Source organism: Mycetomoellerius zeteki, unplaced genomic scaffold (assembly GCF_001594055.1).
Source record: "Mycetomoellerius zeteki isolate Tzet28-1 unplaced genomic scaffold, Tzet1.0 scaffold74, whole genome shotgun sequence".
Lineage (NCBI taxonomy): Eukaryota > Metazoa > Arthropoda > Insecta > Hymenoptera > Formicidae > Mycetomoellerius > Mycetomoellerius zeteki.
Genome location: NW_017257764.1, coordinates 297,807 through 323,329, shown reverse-complemented (window position 1 = coordinate 323,329; position 25,523 = coordinate 297,807). Strand labels below are relative to the sequence as shown.

Sequence of the window (25,523 nt, the reverse complement as noted above, 5' to 3'; positions counted from 1 at the left end):
GCGCGAATAATACGATGGTAGAAAAAACAATAAAATTTTGAATAACAATATTTTTTAAAAAGTAACTTATTGCTGAGACAAAGTGATGACAACGCTTCGAATCTTTGCAGTCTATTTCGTAGCAACAATTTTTTTTTACAAACTAGCTTTATCTATTTTCTTTTGTACAGAGACGCCAGTTTCTTAATGTTAGCTCATAATCCTTAGTATCCTCTGAACAATGATGTATTATTTTTATATCAGATAATTAAAATAAAAAATACGTTTGTATTATACAAAGGGAAAAAACGAAGAATCTGATATTTATGAATCTTACATTGCATTTGATGAAACTTGTGTATATGACAATACGCGAAAAGGCCTTGACATTACTTAAAAAACTCCGTATGTTACGTTCTTCAATTGTGGTAGACATAGCTCACTATCAAACATTACATTCCGTCGACGCAATAATTAATAAGACAGAAGTATTTACCGCAAGCAAATCTCTTCAATGACATCAGATCAAAATTCTTTCTGGTGCTACTGCATTTTTGTGTTCAACGACTTTTAATGTGCGATGTAAAGATTTATCCTTGTAACCTGTTTAATTTAGCCACGTGAATTGAGGATGTTTAGAGCTTTGATATCTTTTTAAATTATATATAACACCCAATATTCCGTGTATATTATTTAACTTAAAAGCTCTTTCATATGTAATATTGTAAGCTGTGATTGAATTTAATAATTAAATTGTCAATTGCTTAAAGATATATATAAATATATATAGATATAATTTAAATGTTATTGTAAAGCATTATATAAAGCCATACTACATTTTTAAAAACTGTAAACTATTATATCTTAGTGATCCTCAACAAATTACGTGTTTTTTATAAATATCAGAATTTCGTAATCATTGAAGGTTTGATAACGAAACTTCGTGATCACTCATATTTATCGAATTTCCCGGATCGTCTGTAAGAAACGCCAAAAAAAGATGAAAAGTTTAATAAATATGAATGATGTCGATATCTGATCTTAAATTATTTCTCGTTTGTATGTTTTTAATTAAGGGAAGCGATTTTACCTCATATATAGCTATCATTTAAGACCAGCTAGACCGTTTGTAAACTTCTCTCGATAGCAATATAATACTCTGTATTTTCCAAAAATTTTGATAGTCATGTATATTTATATTTGTGTGAGTATATTTTTAAATAAGCAATAATGTGTAACGAACGTAACGCGATCAGTGATGCTATTTTATCTTTGCAGAATTACTGTCGTTTCACAGCCGTTACATACAGATTGTAAAAAAAATATTTAATTGGCGTATACACATTACCGAAAGTTCGTAACTGTGTAACTGCGAATTTTCAAAAGTACAGGCAACAGTACAGTTACCCGTGCTTTGGTAATGTCTTTTTTTTTTTTAATAAAAAAAAAGCTTTCGCGAGGAGAAAGGAAAGTGAGATAGCGACTACTAAATCTTTAGCGACTACTAAATATGCGAATATAAATCGTTTATGGATTTAGCAGTCGTCGAGCCGGCAGCGATTTGTACTTATCAATTGTCTACTCGAAAGTTTGTACACATATGTGTAATCCGAGATATGTGAAAAATGTACAGAAATGAAATAAATCTTACTTACCTTTTTCTTCAATCAAGTTCTACATTTGAGCGATTTTTGCATTTAACTCTTAATAATTTAATATACACTAATTTATATACTATATTTATATATCACATAATTTAATATGTTATAAAGACTATAAATTGATAGCAACGTACTTTTAATATATCGATAGCGCTCTAATGTATCCACATGACATTTATTAAAATTTCGCCACTTGTACATATATATATATATATATATATATATATACACAAGCGCTCAGAGAACGAGATACTGTACATGATGACTAAGTAATTAGTAGCAGGGTAAATTTAATTAATTTATTTTCGAGCGCAGAGACCGTCGATCGGATTCATGTCAAGTTTCTTCATGCGATCCAATTGCGCCAATTGTCTCTCCAGCGAAAATGTTTCAGGCAAAGGCGGGTAAGCTGGAAGAAGAGGTAACGTTGCATTAAACCAGTGATTTCTTGATAACGCAATTCGAGTCACATCGGAACACGGAAACGTACCGAATGTCTTGAAATACAAATACAGCCATATGCCGGCGCTCGATATTAGCAAGGACAATCCCAAGATGCCCTTCCATTCTCCTGTCGGGGCATCCATCTCGCTGAATGTTTGGCGGAAACTGGCACGATACAGAATCTTTTTCTCCTCGATCGATAGTTTTTTCCAGTCTCCCTTCTCCTTCTCTCTCAGTGCCTGACAAAGGAAACATGGTATAATTTGACAACTGCCACCTAGTAATAATTGATAGGTCTATGCTTTGTGGCTAAACTTGCGTACATACATTTGTATTTAAAATAAAATTAATTTGCAGAATAGTCCTTGAGTATTTTGAAAGATTTTAAAGGGTGATTCTTCACATTAATTCAAGGCGAAAATATCATGACCATGTATCTGAAACAGTTTAGTTTCAAAAATATAGAATGTCAAAATGAACTGAAAAAAATATTTTAAAAAAAATTTTTTTTTTTTCGAAAATTTTAAAAACTTCAAATTATTTTGTGAAACATTATGCATTTAAAGATTCATTAAAATAACGTGAGTGGTTTTCGAAATTTTTGGAAAAAATGAAATTTTTCCTCTAACTTTGACAACCTGTATTTTTGAAGTTAAGCCGTTTTGAACATATGGTCATATGAAGTTTTCTTGAATTAATATCAGGAATCGCACCCCTTAAGTTTGATATTCACTCACCACTACTATCTCAGATTATAACATCAGAGGCGAAAAAACGCACAATAAACATTTTTGCAAATTATAGTTGAATTACATGGGTGTAGCGAAAGGAGGGAGGCAAAGTCACCATAGCATTCCTCCTAAATTTTATAGAACAAAAATAATGAAAACTATTTAAGTATTCACAAGAAATTAATTTTGGAAAAGAAAAAAGAACTGGAAGTGAAAGTTTGTAGAAAGATTTTCCGAGAAAAGATTTGAGAAAGATTTTCTGAGAATCCAAGATGGCAAGTATTATAAATTTAAGTTTTTTCAGTTCGAAAATTCAGTTTAGAATTTTAAGAGAAAAATTAAGTAAATTAGTAAATTAAATATGTGTGTGATTTTGTGATTTACCTGCTAGTTTAATTAAAAATACTAATATAAAATATAAAACAAATCCAATAATCTATACCACTTGACTATCCTCATTTCCTCCAAATTCAAAAATCTGAATTCAATTCTTCTAAATTGGCCCCCTCCCCTTAAACGAAATCCTGGCTATATCTATGTTTGAATACAGAAATATTTTTCAATTGAGAATAGGCTTGTAAAATATACTGAAAACTATCTTCTTATTTTGGGGAAAAAAGTAAATCATATTTATTTTTATATATTATTAATTTAACAATTTACTATAGCTGTGAACATAGTTTATTTTGTTTTTTATTTTATATATGTATATGTATAGATAATTCATTTCCAAATATATGGTTATTTATTAATTAACAAAACAAGAAGCGTTTTCGTTAATATATTTTGTAAGTTTTATTATGTTTTTATTTATTTTGTTTACTTCTGATACACTCTGAAACAGTAATGGTGAGTGAACAGGGGCCTTAAAATCTTTTAAAATACTTTGAACTAAAAATACTAAAAACCATTTTGCATATTTAAAGTTTGGTCAAAATTGGAGCTAGAAAGTTTTAGCATAGTTTAATGCAGTGACAAAAAACAGATCCCATGAGAGAGCTTTAACTCTGGTGTCTTCCTTTTACCATGATATCAGGGGTGTTTTCTTTCCAGCGTATCGCAGGATAGGGAAAATCAGTTCTATCCAAGTAAGTAGGTTCGCCATTGTATCCGAAACCGATTACATCCCTATTACCAACTTTGTCCATTGTCATCAGTCCGCATCTTTGGATTTGAATAACAGGTCGCAAGTAACTCACAAACAGTCTGCCTGCCATTGCTCACTATAAAAATACAGCAGAAAATGGAATAGCAAGGGACTGATAATTGTTCCACACGCAAAATCTCGAGATATCTCATTATTGAATGAAATACATGGAGATTTATATAACACTTGCAAGATTGACGACGATAAAATGTAATATAATAAAATTAGATAAAATGAAGTTTTGTTATCGGTTCAAGATTTAATCGGCGATACCGCGAGTCGTGTCGGATTTTGACGAATATATCTTCGAGTTATCTGTCAATTCTACGCAATTATCAACGCATTAACATCCCGCAAGATTTACTTATATACGTTACTCTAATTGCGTCATAGAATTATTTGTCATACGGCACAATCAATGAAAATATCCTCCTTCTTGTCGCGTTAACGGAGTCTTCACAGAAACGTCAATATTTGGGAAAATACCTTGCTCCAAGATAGAACACGATGCATACAAGAGCGAGTTACCTAACTGGTAGCGAGGATAGCTCTGGTGGGACTGACTAGCTCTCCGTAGCTCGGCGGAAATGCGAGATGGAGAGCCTCCTGCACGAAGCTCGAGGGAAATTATGTAATCGCGTCGAGACTGTTGCGGCCAGCGTCCAGTTATAGCCAGTTATAGCGTTGCGAGAAACTAACGTTAGCTAACCGACCAATACCAATTGACTCATTGATGTTTGCAACAGTTTTTTGTTGTACTTCATGCAAGGAGCATGGTGGAAGTAAAATGACCGAGTAAAATGACCTTTTTCACCAACCCCGATTAATGCTAATCGCAAGAAGACTAGAACTAAGGAGGATCAACTCGTGCCAATAGCGGTAGTGGGGGTGAGGCAAAAAGTGGCGACGGATAACTTCCCCCACTTTCGCTTCATTAGTCCTCTCTGTCGCTCTATATAGTTGTCGCTCTATCGTTCTATAATCGTCACTTTGTCGCTCTTATATCGAACTTTCACACAATGCGCAGTGCCGCTGCACATCGTGTGAATAGCCACGGACGTTTTTTGACTCACCCCCACCACGCGAGTTGATCCTCCTTAGTTCTAGTCTTCTTGGCTAATCGATGGTTAACTCAACCACCACGATTGCCAACTTGTGAGAACTAAACGCAGTTTGTCTCACAAGAGGAAGAGAGAGAAGATGCTCTGAGGCCCAGTTCCACAACTCACGGCCATAGGATTTCAATGCTTTCGTTTCATACTAATACGGCAAGTTAGTATGAACGAAAGCATTGAAATCCTATGGTTGAACTTTACCGGTACCGGCATAAGTTAACGGTTACGGCCATTATAAATCAGGCTTCAGGCTTGACGCGTCAAATGATACAATAAAATGGGATGTTTTGATTGGTTAACTCGTGACGCGGACGAACGACGCGACGCGCGACGCGTGAGCGCTTAGTGGAAACGCACCCTAACTGATTAGTTTTCTCTGCTGAACGCAGCATTATTTTAATATGGTTTATCGGCACTGCACGATGCGGCGAGATGTCTGATATCTCTCTGGTGGAGTGTCTGTGTCTACGGCTACGGGTACGTCGTAGACTGCGTAGACATTGTTTGTCGCCTAGATCTCGGGTGGAGTCAGTGGAATCGCATATCGTAAAAGTCGGCCAAAATCCTGGGACGCCTCCTCATCGTCGTCGCCAGTCGTCGCTTGTGTCAAGTCAAGCTGATCAAGCACAGGCGCATCCAAAATTCCGAACAGTAACGGCTAAGGCTATAACTTTTCGAGCACACGGTAGCGGTAGTGACGGTACAACTGTAGAAGAGTACCCTGAGTACCACCTCGCAGTGGAGACGCACCAAGACCAACCAAGACGCACATTTGGACGTTGAAATTCCGAGTTGAAATATCGAGCAGCATCGACGGCAAGGGAGAAAGCGAGAGACCAAAAAAATTAAGTACGTTCTCGCAGCGCTTCCACTATCCGAAGTCACTTCCGATCCAAGTGGAGTGGCGCCAAGGACTATGTTCTGTGATAGACCGTGGTAGGTTAGGCACAAACTGGCTCAAGATCTCGACCGTACATTGCTTTCGCAAATGAAGATGAGCGGGGATATGTTCGAGGGGAAGGACTATCCGACTCAGTGGGCGCTCAATCCTTCCGCTTATCAAAACATGAGTAACGATCAAGGTAATTAAGCTGTCACTCAGGATGGCAATTCTTCAGCCTTGTATCTGTACTGATTCTACTCTGGTGTTACAAAGACATAAAAATATGTATGCAGGATGATGTACGAAATGTAATCTTGTAATTATCTAGTTTTCAGCCTTTAGTAATTCTATATCAGTTTCTGTATCAATTTTGTTAACTCTTTAAGGCTCGATTGCACCAACGTACTTTGACTTTAAGCGAGGCTCAAGACTCTCATTTTCTCTCTTTAAAGATGAAAGAGAGGAAGAGATAGAGTTATAAGCTTTCGCTTAAAATTAAAGTAACGTTGGTGCAATCTGGCCTAAAACTTTTAAGGTGAATCTCGTCTCTTAAAGATTGAAATTGAGCCACTCTTCCAAGATTGGCTCTAAAGAATTTAGATATATAAACTAAATGTTACGACATTTCATGTGCTTTGCTGTTAAAGTGAGATATAAAGATGAATAACATATAGAAGTTTGACAGAAATAAATTTCCAATGTACATTAAAACAGACAATGTCAATATTGGATGTTTTAGACATTTGTATTATGTAAATAAATTTGTATTATGGATTTATTGATAACTTTATAACTGTAATAACCTTTAAAATATACCATCGTAGAGTAATGTAACAAACTAAAATCACTATTATTAATGTATGAATTTATGGTTATTATCTGGAATAGTGGATTGGGCTGCTCTGGCACAGCAGTGGATAAAGATGAAGGAAACTGTCGTGCCACCAGCTCCACCACCACCCAGCATAAATCCTGTATGCTCTGCAAATGATGGTAGTGGAGAAGCACCAATGGACATGGATACCAAGGATGATGACGTACCTCCAGCGCCACCTGCACCGACCATCAGTGGATCCGGTGAAAAAAGAACATCTGATTTGGATAGTTCAACTTCCGTTCCGAATTTTAATAATGACAATGAAACTATGTGTTGTCACTGCAAGGGACAACTGGGTACCTATCATGGAACAAGTCGGAATGGATTCCAATCGGGATTATTCAATTATTCCCTAGATTTCTATTGTGCTTTTTAGAGAAAATGGAATAATTTAATTCTGATCGGAATCCATTCCAAACATTTTCATAATAGGTGCTTTGATTCAATTCTTTTTGAAATATATTGTTAAACATAAAAATCTGAGATACATGTACTTTTTTTTTAAATCTAGGTACAATTATAAAACATATTAAAAAACCATATAAGTTTTATCTAAAACATATTTCTATTTAGCTTATAATAATTAGTGTTGTATATAATGTAATGTTGGAATTAGATATAAGCGTTAATTTTGAGAAATTGTTTCAACTTTTAAATCACAAATTGAGTTGATATAAAAAAAATGTGTCTTTTTGGTTTTTGTGTTGAACAATATATTTCAAGGAGATTCAACTCTGACAGATCGACTCAGATTTCAGACAAGCCAATATTAGTTTTGTCACATTATAACAAGTCAGTATTAGTTTTAATTTAATTTTATTCTCTTCTTTCAAGTTTTTCTTTTCACGCGCGCGCACACACATGCACACACACACGCACACACACACACACACACACACCTCCCATATTTTCGCAACGATGCTATACTTGTAAAATAAAAGTTTTTGGCTTTGATCTGTTGTGATGTGTCGGAGCTATCGCTTGGTGAAAATCCTCTCGGCTATTTCTCTGACTTCTCATACACTACTCATATACTTGAGATTTGAAAAGAATGTTGTTATCGCCAAAACTGGGTTTGCAAATGCTGCAAAATTTCTGAAAACTTAGTTTCTTCTTTAATCAAAAACTTGAGGATACACTGTTGCTCGAGTTTGTACATCTAGTTCTATCCATGCTTGTCACCATTTTATTTTATAATCTTGTGTGCCTCGAATTGCTCTCATTTTATAGCAGAGGAAACTCCCCTACTGTTACGAGAGATATGGCATTTCATTATTTCTCGGAGAAATTGAAAATTTTGGACAGAAGTTGAATCATCCGTGTTAACATGGATAATGAATGGTTATTATTGAAATCGGTAACAAGAGAAATTTCCTTATTGCGGTATAATATTGACGAGAATAGAAGCCTGGACTCAGTGGAACCAATGGGGTCACTGGAACGCCTCGACATCCGGAACCGGGAATTGGGAATGGAGTGGTGTTCCTCCCCCGGGTGTTACCGTAGATTCCGATGGCAAACCAATTGGACTTCCAGCCGTACCGGTTATTCCACCTGCACCAACGATATCGACCACTACTGATTTCAACACACCTCCCCCTGCGCCATCGCTGTACTCGTATAATTCGGTGCCACCTGGACAACCATATAATCAGGTAAAAAAATGAAGGAAAGTAAAATCTCTGTGTTCTAGAATGGCACAGAATAGTTTAGGTTGAAAGAGACCCCAGAAGGTTTTCGAGTGGTCCATTCTCAAGCTAAGTATTTTCTTATTTTATATCTAGCTAAAGTTGAGCAAATAAAGTAAATGTAAGGCATTAGTTGCAAAGCAATATAAGAAAAACGACAATCAAGAACGAGCAAAAATTAAAAATGGTAAAATTATAAGTAATAGTAATAAGTAATTTATTCTCTAATAATTTAGAAAGACAAATGGACATTTTAACTTAATCCTTATCAGCAAGATAAATCACCAAAAGAATAATAATAAAAGTGTTGACATTGTAAAGTTAAATTGCGTAATATAAAAAAATATATTAAAAATAGTAATCTGAAAGAGAGGCGGATTACTATTCACGAACTTCAATTAACTTCTTTAATCAATCTTTTATAAAGTCAAAATTCTCATACATATGAGATAAGGATTGAGATCGAACTCGGAATCTGCCGACTTTGAATCAATTGCTTTTATATGGACGCCATACGTTGCATTAAGTATCTTAATAAATGTGTTTATCAGGTTTCTAACTATTGGTCTGGTGAGCCACCTAATGCAATATCGCCGCAGCCGCTTCCTTTTATGAAGGGCATGAGGCATGCAAGCAGAGGACCTCACATGAGAACGATGGATTCTATTCGAGGTCGAGATGACAGAGAAAAGACACCGGAGGAAGATACTACTACGACTATAGGTAAAAATTATAACGGATAATAATAACAGCTTGCAATCGTTGAAACTGATTCAGCTGATTTGGCAATTATAAAATTTCATTGCAAATCGTCAGTTATACATTTTTGTTAATTTTGTGTAGACGCCGCAAAACGAAGACAGTTGCCGGCGTGGATTCGTGAAGGCCTGGAGAAGATGGAGAAGGAGAAGCAAAAGGCCATGGAGAAAGAAAGGCTAGAGATACTAAGAAAGCAGGAATTAGAAGCTCGCAAGCAAGCAGAGGATGAGGCGCGTGCAGTGCTCAATCCAAGCAAGAGTAAATTTGTAAGCATTAAAACTCTTATTCACTCACATTCATTACTATCTGAAATTATGACGTCAGAAACAAGAAAACAAGAATAAAATAAATTTTCAAATTATATTTATATAGAAATATTGTTTAATAAAATATTTATAATCCGTAGAATAAATTTGTAAAATATAGCGAAAACTATCTTCTTATTTCGGGAAGAAATTAAATCATATTTGTTTTTATATTACAAAACGAAGAGTAACTTTCGAGAATGTCAAATAAGATAAAAACAAATCAGACAGAGTTTTTGCGCGGTAATTAGTGCGAAGACAATTATCAAATTTTTCAATTTATAAACTTTTATTCAATGTAACGTATGTAATAATAATTACAGACGTTTCGGCTTTATTTCGATCCATCTTCAGCATGTTGAGCTTAAAAATTAATTTCTGCTTTATGGCCAAACCGGAAGAATGACAATTCAATTTCATCATCATTGCATTGACACATGATTGATGAGTCAAGTGGCAAAGAATGACATGAAAATTCCGCATAGCAATATTTGTCCAAAATTCAAAGAACATAAATCTTAGCTGAGTTTTCATATTGTACCGATGTTCTTTGCAATGTATCAATGCAATGAGGATGAAATTGAATCGTTACTCTTCCGGTTTGGCCATAACTGTTATAGCTGTGAGCATAGTTATTTTGCTTTTGGTTATATATAATTTATATATAATTTCCAAATACATGATTATTTATAACAACGAAATAAAAACAAAGTTTTCGATATATTTTATGAATTGGTTCTATTGATTGTAACTGTTATTTTATTGGAACATATTTCCATATTAATATATTTTACAAGAATTTTATTGTACATTTTTTTAATTTTTGATTTAACAATCTCAGTAGTGATGAGTGAAAGTGAACAAGAACCATAACCGCATTACGTTGTCTAAGCGACGAGTTTAACTTCGCGGATTTTAAAACGTAAAATTATATCCATTGTCACACTTGCTCCTACAGGATTCGGATTCGGAAAAGGAAACCGAGCAGGATTTCGATGCGAATAACGCACGCGGACAACAATCTGTGGAAAAGAGCTACGATCGCACCCCGGATATCATTGTTCGGCCGCGAAAATCACGATTCAGGGATGCCGATTCACCCGAGTCTCATACGGGACCCGATGAGAGTCCGACCGCTCCGATTAGTACGGTCCCAATTGCGCAAAAACGATCTCGAGAGGAAATTTTACAGGATGTGGTAAGTATAAAGATGAAAATGACCAAACAAAAACTAGAAATTTTGAATAAAAGACTCGGTAAAAAGCAATTTTTTTACTTCGGCCCTTAAAAAGTTTTTAACTCGGATATATTCTTTTGGAGCATTTGATTTTGTACTATTGTCCTGAAATTAAATTTTGGATTCATCTAGAAGATTTTCCTGTAAAATTATAAAAGTCAAAATGTAGTACAATAGGTCTGTTCTTTATTCCTGCACTGTATGCACCAGTTTAGATAGTGCAGGAATAAAGAACAGACCTAAGGACTAAGTGGCGGTGGCCATGGATATACACTACTGTTCATAACACTAGAAAATATTTATTTGTGAATCCTGCTATTTTGAACGAGCAAATGTTAATATTATATTATTAACATTTTATAAAAATATAATTTCCTTATCCCTTACATGTTTTTTACATTAACAGCTCTTAATTTTCAATCTATAGCCTAAAAGCGCAAAGTTTAGGCTTTCATTTCATCTCAATTAGAAGCAGCGCCAAGTGTTTACTTCTTTAGTTTTTTGTAATAAATACTTGAACAGTAATAAATAGACAAGGTAACGCAATTTCGTGCTAACATTTTGAATATTTTGAAGGAGAATTAAATAACTATTACTTAGATTGGAAGAGAAAATATCTTTAAATGAATTGTCATATAAAAATTTCATATAAACAGAATCAAAGCCATTTGGATTGGAATAAGAAGATTCTTCAATAGGAATTCCTTAGGTGTTTCATTGTATAAAAATTAAAGTATATAGTGCCACGAGTATTATATTCTTTATTTAATTTAGCATGGATGGTTTGGGATTTAACTTGGCGTCAGTATACTATTTTTACTAAGCGATATGTCATGTATTTTTCTGTATTCTCAATGAAAGTTTTTTTATTCCTCGCAAAAAAATAATAGTAACTTTAATTTCGAAAAAATTATTACATAAAAATAAAAGATACGATATCAACAACTGATATCAAGTTAAAAAAAATCCAAAATAATTTAAATTAATATCCAATGTGTGTGTGTATGTTTAATTAATTGCAATGAATTTCCTGATATCTGAGTGGATTGCATCATGTCTTCTGTTATGCAGATGTTGAAAGTGAGGAGATCATTGACGGAAATACTTCTGGAAGTGACGAATGAAGAAATTGGCGCGGTATGCAGGGAGGTTTGGAGCCGCGCACGTGCCAAAGGTACCCCCCCAGATACACACGATAGAACTAACCAATTGAATTTCCGTGCTTTCGCCCATCGGGGCACAGAATCCGAGTCAATGAGTCTACTCGCGACACCACGCTGCGACGAAGCTGTGCGATTGTGTAATACAAAGTTTAAGAGCATTAAACAGAGATACCTTAACATGTAGACTTAATTATTCGGCAATTTCAGGACATCCTATGTTTTGCGTTTTCAGAGATTTGCGTGTAGCGTAAGACACATTTCTCTCTCTCTCTCTCTCTCTCTCTCTCTCTCTCTCTCGCTTTTAATCACGTAATCGTCTCGTGATTACGTGTCGCAGATTTTTAAGACATTTTTACATTACCGGCATCCTTGTGTCCGGCAATGATCTTTTTCGCGATGTATCTCTATAATAAAAGCACTCTAAAATATTATACTTTTATATCATAGTGTAAATAGTGTTTTAACAATCCGAAATTGTTTTAATAAGGACATCTAGATATTATAATTTAGTAATATTTAATGTGTGTATAATTAATGAAAAATACGTGTCTTATCTGTCATACCCATCTATGCATGGGCATGTTTTATCATTTGATTTGTAAACGTTTTAAAGGCATTTATCCGAGTTTTTATAAGTATCTCTAACAAATTTCGTTTCATGCATTGCGAACTTTATCCTTTGAAGTTCCGGCAATGAAAGTTACAAGCTGCGTAGCAAATCGCGCGATGTAGATGTAATTTTCCTTTAGGGTATTAGAATATAGACTTATTAGTATTGACTTATAAGTGTATTATTAGGATATTGACTTATAAGTGTGGAATAATGCTATTAAAGATTTCTTAAGGTACATAAGAGGAAGCGAAGGGATGATTCGCCCCCCTTGCGCGAATGGGCTGATCAGAGCCATTCGGTATTATCGGGGGCGTTATCCGTGTGCGGTACTGCACACTTTTAGCGATTGATTACTAAATGCGTGTGTATTGTAAGTCCCTGCAGGAGAGATCCCCGTCGCATCCCTCAACATGGCCCCTCTTGCTCAGATCACTCATGAATCACTCGGTGAGTACGCTTTGACGCTCTATTATAACGCACGGCGATATCTGTAGGGAACGGCCGTGAAACAGTGACGCAGTGACTCGTGAGAAAGGAGAGAAAGAAAAGGAACACTGCGTGATTACGCACAAGTTCAAGTTCAACTTGATGTTAAGCTCGGCCGTTCTCTCGTAGAAATTATTTATCGCTGCAACCGAAAGAGAGGTGTTCTCCTTCTCCTCTCTCTCTCTCTCTCTCTCTCTCTCTCGTGCTCTTTCTCAAGACGTTCCTTGATGAGAGTAACGGCTGCGAAAATTAGCCAGAGCCGAGCCTTTGCATATATTTTTTACTTTTTTTTTATTTATTTTTCTGTCGCTCCGACATGAGAGAATGTCGCTTTCGCACAAAACGGATGTAATTCTTGGCTCTTGTCTGCCGTAGGTCTGAGCATCTATAACGACAGTAACAGTGAGTCCGAGGAGGAACAAAGCGAGCACACGCAGATTCAGAATGATGATAGCGATGAAGAGTTGAAGGTAGGAATTTTCTTACACGGGAAAACGCTGCGAAATTTTTAATTTGGATCAACTTTTATGGATATGTAAAGTGACTCAATCCATGAATAACGATATGCATGTTATTCGTGCTCTATGGCTCTTTAAAAATATGATTTTCAATCTTAAGAAGGAAGATTTTGCTCAATAAGATCTAAATTGGGTCTATTTATTTCTCTTTCTGAAGTATGTTCGCAAATTTTGCTTTGAATTTGATTGTATAAATCTCCCGTTTCCCTTTAAAGACAAAAGATCTTTCTTTAAAAAAGATTTTTTATATTTTCTATTTCAAAAGCACTCTTGCTTTTAAAGTAAAAAATCTTACTAAGGTATGATATGGTATGAATAACGCATATATTAAATTACTCTACGTATCTATAAAAGTTGAAAAATTCAAATGGGAGATTTTAGTTTCGCAGTATTGTTAGATTAATCATTCATCGCGTTTAGCTCAAACTTTTGCAAAGATGACACCGTTTTATTTCACGAGCCAATTTCGCAGGAAACGTTGAGACGGCGACAGCAGGCATTTCGTAAGACGGAGGAGGAGATCGAGGCACGGCTCGCCGAGGAAGAGGAGGAGGAGGAGCAGCGTAGCGAAGAGCAGTACAGTAATAAGCAACAGGAAAATCATACCGGTAATACTAGCTGCCGAGAGTCAGGTATGTTTCGACAGACAACCCATCCGCATGTGGCTGCTGGGAAACTAAGTGTAACTTCCTGACGTCATACTTTAGTTGATGAAAAAGAAACGGTAGATAATCAGAGAGAAGCGTCCGAGACTTTGTCGAGCGGCGGTCAAAGCCCAACAGCGGCGGTGCCGCAGAACGTGCCAGCGACCGACGGCCAGCAGGTGGCGAAGCCGAGCAGCACCGTATCGGGATCCGCCGATTCTGAGTCCAGCAGCACCGAGTCCACGAGCAGTTTGTCTGAGTCGAGCCGCGAATCCGCGCCCAAGAAACATCACGAGAAAGTGCGTAAGCAACAGTCACAGCAGCGCGAGCAACAGCATCAACAGCGTTACAATCGACGGCGGAAGTCTAAGAGCAGGAGCAAGTCACGAAGTGGTAGACGGTCCACCAGGTTATCGCGCTCATCCGAACGCGGAGGCGGCGGTGGCAGCGGCGGCGGTGGTGGTGGTGCTGGTGGTGGTGGTGGTGGTGGTAGTCACAAACGCCGGTCGCGTTCGAGGTCAGCGAAATCACGGAAAGACTATCGCTCGCGATCCTCCAGCGATCACAGATCCAGTAGAAAGCGTCGCACGCGATCGCGCGACAGGAAGCATGTGAGATCGCGTTCACGCAGCTACCGCCGCTCCAGATCGACGTCCACCGACAGAAAGTGGTCTTCGCGGTCGCACTCCCGCAGATGGAAATCACGCTCACATTCCAGAGAAAGGCGACGAGGTAGTCGGTCGCGCAGCAAGTCGCGCGGAGCGAAACGCGGAAGATCGCGCTCGAGAACACGCAGCCGCTCGCGGGATCACAGACGGTCAAGGTCCTACGTTTCCGGGAGAAGCCAACGGCGGGGCAGTCGATCCAGATCGCGAGACCGAAGTAGAAAGTCACGGTCCAAATCGAGCTATCGTGATGGTAAGAAGTCGTCACATCGATACAGGAATTGAGGTCAGGATCCGCTCCTAGCCAAGGTTGTATATTCATTCTGATTGTACCTTTTAACAGAACAATACGAGAAAAGCAGTGATATTATATTATTCTTAACAAGAGTTCGCAGCTTGTTATATAGACTAATCACAAAGGTCGTTCTTAGAGTCTTTCTCTTTCTTTTTTTATGTTACATCATCTCTCATTCGGCTCTCGATTTAGTGTTTATACGTTATATGATACAATAATTAAAAATATACATTATACATAAATGACGCTGTTTTAACGCGATGCAGAAATCTGAGGTACTTAATAAGGAATTTTTTTTTATTTGTTCTTTGCTACTTGGATATTAAATATTTTCTTATAACAGGGCCGAATTCTGAATTATCGTACAGGTGCAGATGTCGTTTCAGCCTTGTTGTTGACCGAATGTTAAACAAGGAATAAAACAACATCTGGGTACACTCGGATGATGATTCTGAACGCAGCCCTGCATACGTACACGTGAGATGATTATAGATTGCAAAAGACGTTATATATTTTCGTTTTTTCATTGTATAGTTTTACATTGATTGAAGTTTGTGTTGAAAAAGTTGAGCTACATATAAAGAATATAATTTTTCATTATGCAATAAAAAAGCAGTGAAAGTTTTGCTCAATCTTTGTTTTCAGAGTCATATAACGATATATGCAATAAAGTTACTTGATAACTTTGTAGATTTTTTATAGATATGTTATGATAAAAGTTTATTATTAGATTTAGTTATAAGAAATAAAATGAGGATTAAAGTGATTCAAGATTTGTCAAGGTTAGGCATTCAAAATTAGTAATTAATTGTGCATTTCTATCCATTGAATATCTTCAGAATACATGAATTTTCTTGGAAAATCTTTTTCTCTCAAGTAGATATTTTATTAATATAAAATTCATTTTTTTTTATCATTTAATCTGAATTTCGCTACTTTTTAATACCTAAAATTCTTATCTTGTTTCAAAATTACATATATGTATTTATTAATATTATATATCTTCAAGTAAGTCTTGTTAACTAGTCACGCATTTTTTATGTTTAATAATTTCACATAATTCATACATGATGCAATGTGTGATAAATAATTTGTGTATAGCTATTAGGTAATTATTATTTCACTATCGGTGAAAAAATGAAGTATTGGCTCTCTGAGAGAATCTATCGGGATATAAATCTTAAAATGAGATGAGTAAGGTATAACATAATTTAAATGAATAACATAATTCTTTTATTCAGAATGTTAAAAAAGAATATCCCACTCATACAAAATGTAATTACTGAATAATTATTTGTTGATTAATAAAATGCAGTTATTTTACGCGAAAATATAGTAATTTAAAGCGAGACTATGATTTAATTGTTCAACTATCGTTTTAGACATCTGAATTATGAGACTCGCAAATTGTAAAAATGCGCGCATCTTTATACAGTGAAGACTCTTTTTGTATTAATAAATAAATGTTATCAATAGCATTCAGGATTCATATGAATTCTTATTTACAGGAAGTGATAAGTAGGGAATAATAAATTTGTCTATTTCGTTATTTTCAGAATAATTTTGCACAGAAAAGGAAGATATTGCTGCAATGTATTTTATTCGATATATTGCTGCAAATAAAAATTTTGATAGAAATTACTTTGCAGTAATATCTTTCTCTATTTCGTATAAAATTATTCCAAACAAAATCGTGCGCGCAAATATCTTTTTATTAACTATATATCAAAATTATCATGTTACATCTATAATGTTAATTATGTACATGTATATAAATAAATGTAGCAATTATACAAATGAGTTCGATAAACACTTCAATAACGTGTGATTTGTATAAGAGTGGAAATATATTTGAATTTTGATAAGAAAAAGGAATGCTTTGTGTGGACTTTGTAAAGAGTATTATACATTACTAGGCTGAAATATAATGAATCAATCTCGTAGAATTATGCGCCAGGATTTCGACACGAGTCCTAGAAATCTTATTTTGTTTCAGCATCTCCTACTGGCTTCTACTGGACTTCAACGTTTTACTATGATTCAGTTCGTCAACATACACAGCATTGTGGTACAGTTGCAATTTTGAATACACGTTCAATCTCTTATCTCAGATAGTACATTAAAAAAAAATCATAATGCTACGTAATAAATAGTAGGTACTGATAGCTTTATGTTATAGACTCGTCTAATATTATTTGCTCTAATGTACAAAAGTCTATCTTTCTTTTCTAAAAAAGGCACACGTAATCAAAATTTATACGATTACGAGAAAGATGAACGTGAAATAAAATTAATGCAAAATTAGTTGAAGTAGTTTTCGTGTCTTCCCTGAAGCAACTCCCAGTCACGTTAGAATTGAAAAGTATAAAATAAAAGAATACCAGTCATTTAATCAAATTAATTAGGTATCTAAAATGCATAAACCAATTAATTAATCCAAATCGTTTGCAGGGATCGTTTGTAACTAATTTTCAAGAATTTGTGTTTTACCTTTATGGTATGGAATTCATTCTTTCAATAAGATGATTGTAGACGAGCTGTCGTATGTGCAAAGCGTACACGAAATCAAAGTGATTCAATCCCTTTAACCTCACCGTGTATTTTTCCAAAATATTCGGCAATTTTCCATTCAATATCTCAACATCCTAAAATATTATAAATGTTAAAATGTTACTTGATATTTTATGCAAGATTAAAAAGACGAGAGAGTAGCTTCCTATCGTTCAATTATATACGCAACGGCAAATTAGTGATGCATTTAATTACATTTGGAGCAGCCAAAATATCATTCAATCCGTTATACAAAATCACGGGGGCCGTGATTTTTTCCACGGGATACTCCGGCGGAATGAATCGCCTGTAAAACTTAAGATTTCTTAATGTGCCGTAATCGTAAGGCCGAAAATGTCCTGCAAGAGAAGCGACTCAGTTATAAAGGTGTAAGCACGTATAGGAATCTAGGAGATTATAGGAGATAATAGATAAAATAATAGATAAGATAATAGATAAGATAATAGATAAAATAATAGATAAAATAAAATATGAATACCTAGAAAATACATATCACTTGTTTTATTATAACAACAGATTATAATAACACTGGCCTATCATTTATCTTTAATATATATAATATCATTTTTCAGACCGCGTATGTGAGAGACACAACCGATAAATAAGAGCCCTATGCGGTCGAAGCTAGATCTTAAAATGCTTTAAATAATTCAATCTTGAATCACTAAATATGATATATGTATATATGTACTTGACATATATACCACAATTTATTTTAGTATATATGGTCTGGGTACCTATCATGGAACATGTCAGAATGAATTCCGATCGGAATTCATTTCGACATGTTTCATGATAGGTACCCTGTTCTCTGTTCCTGCACTAGACTGCATTAGAACTCTCTTGCTTTCGAGAAATATTAAACTTACCTATCTCACTTTAACTTCCAAAAGTGTACACTAGTTCAGCCACAAAAAACAGATTGATAGATTCTATCCTTACTGGAATAGAACAGGATTTGTACAATGCTCGAACAGTCATTAATGCAATGTAATACCATCTTCTAGCAGAATTCTTCAATTCAGCAGAACATTGCTTAAGAGATATTGGAGGAAAACTGCTTTTTATTACACTTCAACTTTTTCTATTTCTTATTCTGCTCACACAATGATTCGATGATATTTAAATCAGGCCATTGCGCTGGCCAGGAAAAATGTTGGAATTTTGAAGAACAGAAAACAATTTTGGGAAATAAAGTGAAAGGTAAATTTTCTTCTTCGACTTTACGTATGTACTTGAAAAATGCTAGAGAAGAATAATATGTGACAAGAATGATTTTGTTGAAGTATTTAAAAACTTAGGTAGATCTGAAAATAATAATTTTGTTGGACTGTCGAAGTAATTATGTAGGAAATTCAAGTATGACGAGCAATACTGCAAAAAGTTTTGACATTCTATTATAAGCGACCAGCTTCAGTGCCCTACATAATTATTTGGATGATCCAACAAAATTATTTTCAGATCTGTATTTAGCTAAATTTTCAGATACTTCAACAAAAATCGTTCCTTCCGTGTACAACATTCCATTGGTGACTATTTATATATTGTATAACTATTCAACAAGGATAGAATCTATATTAAAGGCAAATTATCGGTGATCTCTCATTAATAAAACAACTAGTATATTTCCTAAGTGTTTATATTATTTTGTCTATCCTCTGTATTTAAAAGAAAAAAAATTTGTGATCCCATAAATCCATAATTTAAAAATCGTACTCTGAGAATTCAATACCTGGATTCTGAATGCCCAACGCGTAGTGAACCAATTGTTTGAACGAGCATCCCGCTGGTGCAAATTGCAGATAATCCTCCAAGTGCGCCTGAAAATATGTAATGTCATCTCACATAAGCAAATCAAAGTCACGTTCAGCTCAGTCGGAATCGATTTATGCGGCTTTTACGGCGATAGCTTACGTAATCCGTCTCTCCGGTGCTGAAACCTCCTATCATGGACACGATCAGCTGGCACAAGGGTTGAGTGGGAAAGCCTTCCCGGCATAAGATGTGCGTTACATATTTCTCTAATTTCGTATTCGCTAACATCTCAAAATATCCAGTATACTTGTAAAATCCCTGTCGAATTGAGCGGATATAATAATCAATAGAGAGTATATTGCGAGAAAGATTTGCTTTCTTTTTAAATAGAATTATTCTTTGAAATGTAGTCTAGAGATGTGCAAATCAAGGTTTTTTGACTCCGAATTGAATCCAATTTTTTTTTTTCGAATACAAATCGAACCGATTCGAATCCGAATCGAATCTGGGAGTTGATTGCGTATCTTGAAATAAGATAAAAATTTCAAAATTGAGCAAATTCACTAGAATATTTATAATTTCATTGGTCCACAACTAGTATGCATATATGTATGTATATTGAATGAGTTAAAAGCCCATTCTGCGTAAATTTTGATTACAGTCCAAATAAAAGATGGTCGATCGAATAAAGTGAGCAAAAAAAATTAAAATTATACGATCACGAATATTGCGTCGTCTATTTTTAATTTAAATCGTAATCAAAATTTGTGCAGAATAGGTTTACAGCTCATTCAATTTCGAGCAAATTAAAAAAAAAACTTTAGAATTGATTAAGAATTATAACGTCGGCCGAATTTTGTTCACAAAGGTGCTTTTTCGCCTATTGTACCCCGGTGGCACGGATTAATATTATTCAAAAAATATGAAAAAATTCTGGTATTATTTGTATGAGATATTTACCACTTTAGGGGGTGTCCCAATTAAATTTCAAAAATTGTTAAAATAACGATCACCCTAATGTATTTATATAAGATTGTTAATGTATGCATTTGATTCTTATATTTAAACATCTCAGGCTGGTATTCATAGTCGATTCTTTGAGACTGTCTTAAATTCAGTTTAAAATGTTATGAACTAACAAGATGAGAGCCGCTTTAACATTTTAAGATATTACTTAAGATGGTCTTAAAATAAAGACTATGAATATCAGCCACAGATTCGAAATTTTCGAACAATTCACATTCGAATAATAGCAATTCAAATTCAAATCGAATCAAATCTTAATTCGATTCGATTCGTATTCGAATAATCCGCACATCTCTAGAACGTACAATGAAAGTACTTTGCAAATGTCGCAAATGTTTCTTAACGAAAAAAATCCAACACACACACACACACACACACACACACACACACACACTCACGCACACACACACACACACGAATATAAGTAAAGATTTTATTTTACATAAGTATAATGATGTAGTTTTATTTGTAATGATAAAGTGATCAGATAAATCTAATTATATTCTGTTTATAAATTAAAATTAGAAGAATGACTTCCGTCCGTTTATTTACATTTTTTCTTGAAATTTCAGATAATGTTTTAATGGATTACTACTCGAGTAGCTATCTGATACTTACCTTAAAATAATCCGCGAAATAACTCAAAGGTCTCAGCAAACCGCCAATGTGTCCGGTGTAAGCCACAGGGGCTAGAGCGGACATAAGTTTGATTTTCTTATTGTATTCTGGTCTGAGGGACATAAGGACCCAAAATTGCGTTGTTCCTTGAGAGAAGCCTATGTAGAACAGCTGTTTTTGGCCAGTTTCATACAATATATAGTCTATCATAGCCGGCAAATCGTACATACCCATCTCGTGCCAACTAAATAGAATACGCGCAGGAGAATTATAATTGATTAATAATTAGAATGTATATAATACATATAGACATCATTATAAAATTACATAGTACCATAAATTTTGTTACAAAGAAAATAAGAAACGTGCATAAGAAAGATTCCATTACTTCGGTCAAAATTGATCTATTTTATTTATTGTCCAGGGCATTGACAAGGAAACGGTCGAAACTGTCCCTCACTGATTTTGATGGGCTTTGTATATGTTATAGAATAATAGAACATCAAAAAATATTTAGACCCATATTTTTTTATAGCTGCATATCTCAACGTTTAGGTGATGAAACATCCCTTCGAAAATAATGGATTTTTTTATTTTCAGCGAATATCTTGGAAATTATGCCGCGCGCATATAAAAAATATTTTATACAAAAGTTTTATAGTATTTTATACTCTGTATAATAGTGTATTCACTTTTTAGAAAATCAAATTTTTCAACTTACCCCTACTCCCCTACCCCCACTAATCAGAGTTGCAAAATTAAAAAAATTTTTCGGAACAAAAATTAAAGAGCATCGAATGCCGAATTTATTTATGCACAATAATGTTATAGTTCCACGATTAAGTTTTTCAGAAAACGAGATAATAAACGTGTTACAAACGTCACGCACGTTATCATCTCGTTTTCTGAAAAATTGAATTACATAACATTATTATGCATTGAATGAATTCGGCATTCGATGCTCTTTAATTTTTTTAATTTTGCAACCTTGATAAGTGGGGGTGGGAGGTAAGTTAAAAAATTTGATTTTCTAAAAAGTGAATACACTATTATACAGAGTATATAATACCATAAAAAACTTTTGTATAAAACATTTTTCATATGCAGCATAGTTTCAAAGATATTCGCTGAAAACGAAAAGATGCATTATTTTCAAGAGGTTGTTTCACCTCCTAAACTTTGAGATATGCAGCTATAAAAAAAATGTATCTATATATATATATATATATATAATATTTTTTGATGTTCTACAACATATCTAAAGCCCATTCAAATCGGTGAGGGACAGTTCCGATCATTCCCTTGTAAAAGTCTCGTTATGACGCAAAAGGTTAAGATTCGAATTGAACGCGGTTGAGGATGGTTGAGGAATATGATTCAATCATATTCCCGGGTTTTTCGCAATTCATTCTAGAGAAATGAAATTCTACGCGACCCTGACTTAACTTGAACATTCTGACATTCTCCTGGTGTTAATAATTTCAGCGAAATTTTTCCACCAGGAGAATGTCAGAACGTTCAAGTTAAAATTTACATTCGTAGGATTTTTTTCATTTTTCTAGTTCGTGAAAAGTGTGAGAGATGGGACCGCATAGACAAGACGGCATTTCGGAGTTTCGCGATACCTGAAATCCCAGAATTTAGCACTGCTTATGGAAAGGTTCGTGTGGTTCTTCGAATTCGTGGTTCCACGGGAATTGCCGAGCCACACATCGTAGCCATCGTCAGCCAGAAGATAAGCTAATAGGTTATAAAAGGGTAATTCTTTAATCAATGTATTAAAATCTATAAACTAAAGAGGAGGGAATGCAAAACTGATCTGATACCGAGTGATCGATTTGGACCCGTTATCAGCCAATCCATCGAACATCCCAATAATCCGTGCATGATCAATACCACTCGATTATTCTCAATAGTTTTATTCGAGCGATTAGGTATCCGATGAACCGCCAATATGTACCCATCGTCAGTTGTTACATGGTGAAGTTCAAAGGGGTAGCCGCTCTGTTTTACTCTATCTTCCTGAAAGTAACAACAAATAATTTGCTAAGGTATGATTGATAATTGAAGGTTAATTATCTCTGATATTTATTATATATTAAACAATATAAGGAACTAAAGGCTCTGACGAAGAAATCAATAGATAAGATTGAATGCCATTAAGAGCCGACACCAGATAGTGATTTATCTAATTTATTCAATATAAGAGTGATCCAAAATTCGCGAATTCGGAGTACAGGACATGATACTTTATGCTAAAATAACAGTGTTGGATAGTTAAAACATTAAAAATTAGAAAAAAAGTTAAAAAGTTAATAACTTTTAATTTAATTTAGTTAATTTTAAATGCATTAAATTTTAATTTAATTAAGTTACTTTTAAACGTTAACTTTTTAACTTTTTTTTAAGTTAAAAATTTTTTTTATCTCTTTTAAATGCCTTAGAAAAATCATAAAATACAATAAGAAATACACTAAGGGCGTATATTCGTAATCCGTTCATATTTTAAGACCATCTTAAGTAATTTCTTAAGATAGGCTAATATAGCTCTCTGATTAACTTATGCCTTATGCATAATTAATTAACGTAAGTCTTAGTCCGGATCTACAATAGGTGTTTTAAGTCGTAAGAAATTGACCAGTTACAGGAATCTCGAATGCGAGGAGAATATTTGACTGTAATTGATTCATTTTTTATGGCTTAAGGCTTATTAAAAAGTAAAAACCTAAAAAGTGTTATGTCATATGTGAATAAAAAAATTAAAAATTTATTTACTTAATAATCTATATTGTACAATAGTTGTTATTTAATTTCATTTTAAGGAAAATTAGAACATCTTGACCTTAAAAATAATTTTTTTCGAAATTAACTTTTTTTAATTTAAGTTAATTCAATATTAACTTAACTTTCGTTAAGTTAATTTTTTATTCCTTCAACTTTTAACTTAACTTTATTAATTTTTTAACTTTAGTAAAGCTATTAACTTTAACTTTATTCAGTTAAAAAGAAAACATTAACTTACCCAACCCTGTAAAACAAACAACTTCTTCCTTTAGCAAAATTGCTTCCAACAAGTAGGTAGTTTTGCAGGACAGCGTGTTAAAGTTAACAAATAAAAAATCTGATCTGTGGCGCTCAGGGCCGGCTCGCGCGCCTCATTCGCCTCACTCGCGTGTACCTAGTCCGTGACTAGTATTCATAAGTAATGTCGTTCATGTGACTTATGATTAGTTTATGACATCTTAATACTGTACTTAAGATAATTTTAAATAATAAGAATCAACTATGAACAATACCGGCATTTGGCTTTCTTCCGTATTGTGTTGCTTAAATAATGAAAAGTTAATAAAATGATAAGTACTGCCTTTATTTCTTACGTAATAAATAAATAAATAAATAATTGTCTGATTGCACAACATCATCTGAAAATAAAGATAAATGTAAATAGTAATATGCTTTGCGTGCAGTGAGCGTTTTATTATTCCAAATATTGCACAATTACGTGATAGTTAAATAGTATCATTAAACTTAAAGAATAATTTACTGATCAAGCGACATTTGTAACAGTGATTAAAAATAAAGTAAAATATTTGATTATACTCTCAATATTTTGTAGATAATTGTTTTAAAAATAAGTAAAGAATTTGTAAAAGTATCGGTGAAACTGTTTCTAAGATGTTACACGCGCGCGAAATGCACACACACACGCACACACAGCTGATTTTCTGGTATAATAGAACATAGAGTAAGTCCGTAAGCAATAAGAGAGTAGAACGTAGGAAATCGATTTCAATAATTCATTTACGGACTTACTTTACGTCCTATTATACTGGAAAATCAGCTTACTCATGTGTCTTACAACCTTACCATTACTGCCCATTGTAGATGACGCTTTAACGTTTCGTTAAGTTAAAAGTAGAATTACTGAGGATCGATATGACTATGCGTTAAATTTAAATTATATCTAATTATGTATACTATAAAGAGAATCTAAATCGGGGATCGAAACTATGAGTATATATTGTAGTTGATTATTATTATATATACAAACATATTGAATAAATTAAACACATCACTATCCGGTGTCGACTGTTAATGGTATTCTTATCTAAAAATTTGTATAAATAATGAAAAATAATTATACCTTTATTATTATATATATTATCCAGATAGCATAGAATATTTATGATAAATATTAATTCTTTTTTTGAAATGTTATATAGATATTTCATACATATTTTATATAAAGCTTTATTCGAAATATTATTGAAATATAGACTAAATATTTTATTTAATATTTATGATAAATATAAATAAATTTTTCTAATAAGTATTTTTTACTT

The 25,523-nt window shown here is 34.1% G+C and overlaps 3 protein-coding genes and 1 long non-coding RNA gene across 6 annotated transcripts in view; 2 read left to right on the top strand and 2 right to left on the bottom strand.

Annotated features, from left to right (window-relative positions):
• Positions 1 to 1,856: 1,856 nt before the first annotated feature.
• LOC108729508 (cytochrome c oxidase subunit 4 isoform 1, mitochondrial) lies at positions 1,857 to 4,807 on the bottom strand. 3 transcript variants are annotated; one of them, XM_018458662.1, is made up of 4 exons: positions 4,491 to 4,807; positions 3,841 to 4,038; positions 2,131 to 2,323; positions 1,857 to 2,049 (listed from the first exon to the last, which is right to left on the bottom strand). In XM_018458662.1, exons 2-4 carry the CDS (start codon positions 4,030 to 4,032, stop codon positions 1,940 to 1,942), a joined length of 495 nt encoding a protein of 164 aa, XP_018314164.1. In that variant the 5' UTR covers positions 4,033 to 4,038; positions 4,491 to 4,807; the 3' UTR covers positions 1,857 to 1,939. The 3 variants fall into 3 exon arrangements, with proteins under 3 accessions (XP_018314164.1, XP_018314163.1, XP_018314165.1); XM_018458661.1 differs by having other exon boundaries at positions 4,449 to 4,533; XM_018458663.1 differs by having other exon boundaries at positions 2,134 to 2,323; positions 4,449 to 4,533.
• A 678-nt stretch (positions 4,808 to 5,485) lies between these two features.
• On the top strand, positions 5,486 to 17,327 carry LOC108729490 (arginine/serine-rich protein PNISR). The gene is made up of 12 exons (XM_018458636.1): positions 5,486 to 6,159; positions 6,849 to 7,037; positions 8,242 to 8,492; positions 9,077 to 9,248; positions 9,369 to 9,550; positions 10,548 to 10,787; positions 11,898 to 12,000; positions 12,978 to 13,049; positions 13,464 to 13,558; positions 14,079 to 14,238; positions 14,314 to 15,224; positions 17,207 to 17,327. The coding sequence occupies exons 1-11, from the start codon at positions 6,066 to 6,068 to the stop codon at positions 15,198 to 15,200; spliced, it is 2,445 nt and encodes an 814-aa protein (XP_018314138.1). The 5' UTR covers positions 5,486 to 6,065; the 3' UTR covers positions 15,201 to 15,224; positions 17,207 to 17,327.
• A 42-nt stretch (positions 17,328 to 17,369) lies between these two features.
• Positions 17,370 to 25,523, top strand: part of LOC108729497 (uncharacterized) — a 14,184-nt gene continuing 6,030 nt past the window's right edge. Inside the window, exon 1 of the long non-coding RNA XR_001936933.1 lies at positions 17,370 to 17,382. This is a non-coding gene — a long non-coding RNA (uncharacterized lncRNA). The remainder of the gene's footprint in view (positions 17,383 to 25,523) is intronic.
• LOC108729495 (lipase 3) overlaps positions 17,419 to 25,523 on the bottom strand; it is an 8,886-nt gene continuing 781 nt past the window's right edge. Inside the window, exons 2-8 of the mRNA XM_018458643.1 lie at positions 23,007 to 23,202; positions 22,806 to 22,920; positions 21,181 to 21,424; positions 19,696 to 19,854; positions 19,514 to 19,601; positions 17,977 to 18,119; positions 17,419 to 17,855 (exon numbers count right to left, since the gene is read on the bottom strand). Of these exons, the coding sequence (XP_018314145.1) occupies positions 17,703 to 17,855; positions 17,977 to 18,119; positions 19,514 to 19,601; positions 19,696 to 19,854; positions 21,181 to 21,424; positions 22,806 to 22,920; positions 23,007 to 23,202 (1,098 nt within the window). The 3' untranslated portion in view covers positions 17,419 to 17,702. The remainder of the gene's footprint in view (positions 17,856 to 17,976; positions 18,120 to 19,513; positions 19,602 to 19,695; positions 19,855 to 21,180; positions 21,425 to 22,805; positions 22,921 to 23,006; positions 23,203 to 25,523) is intronic.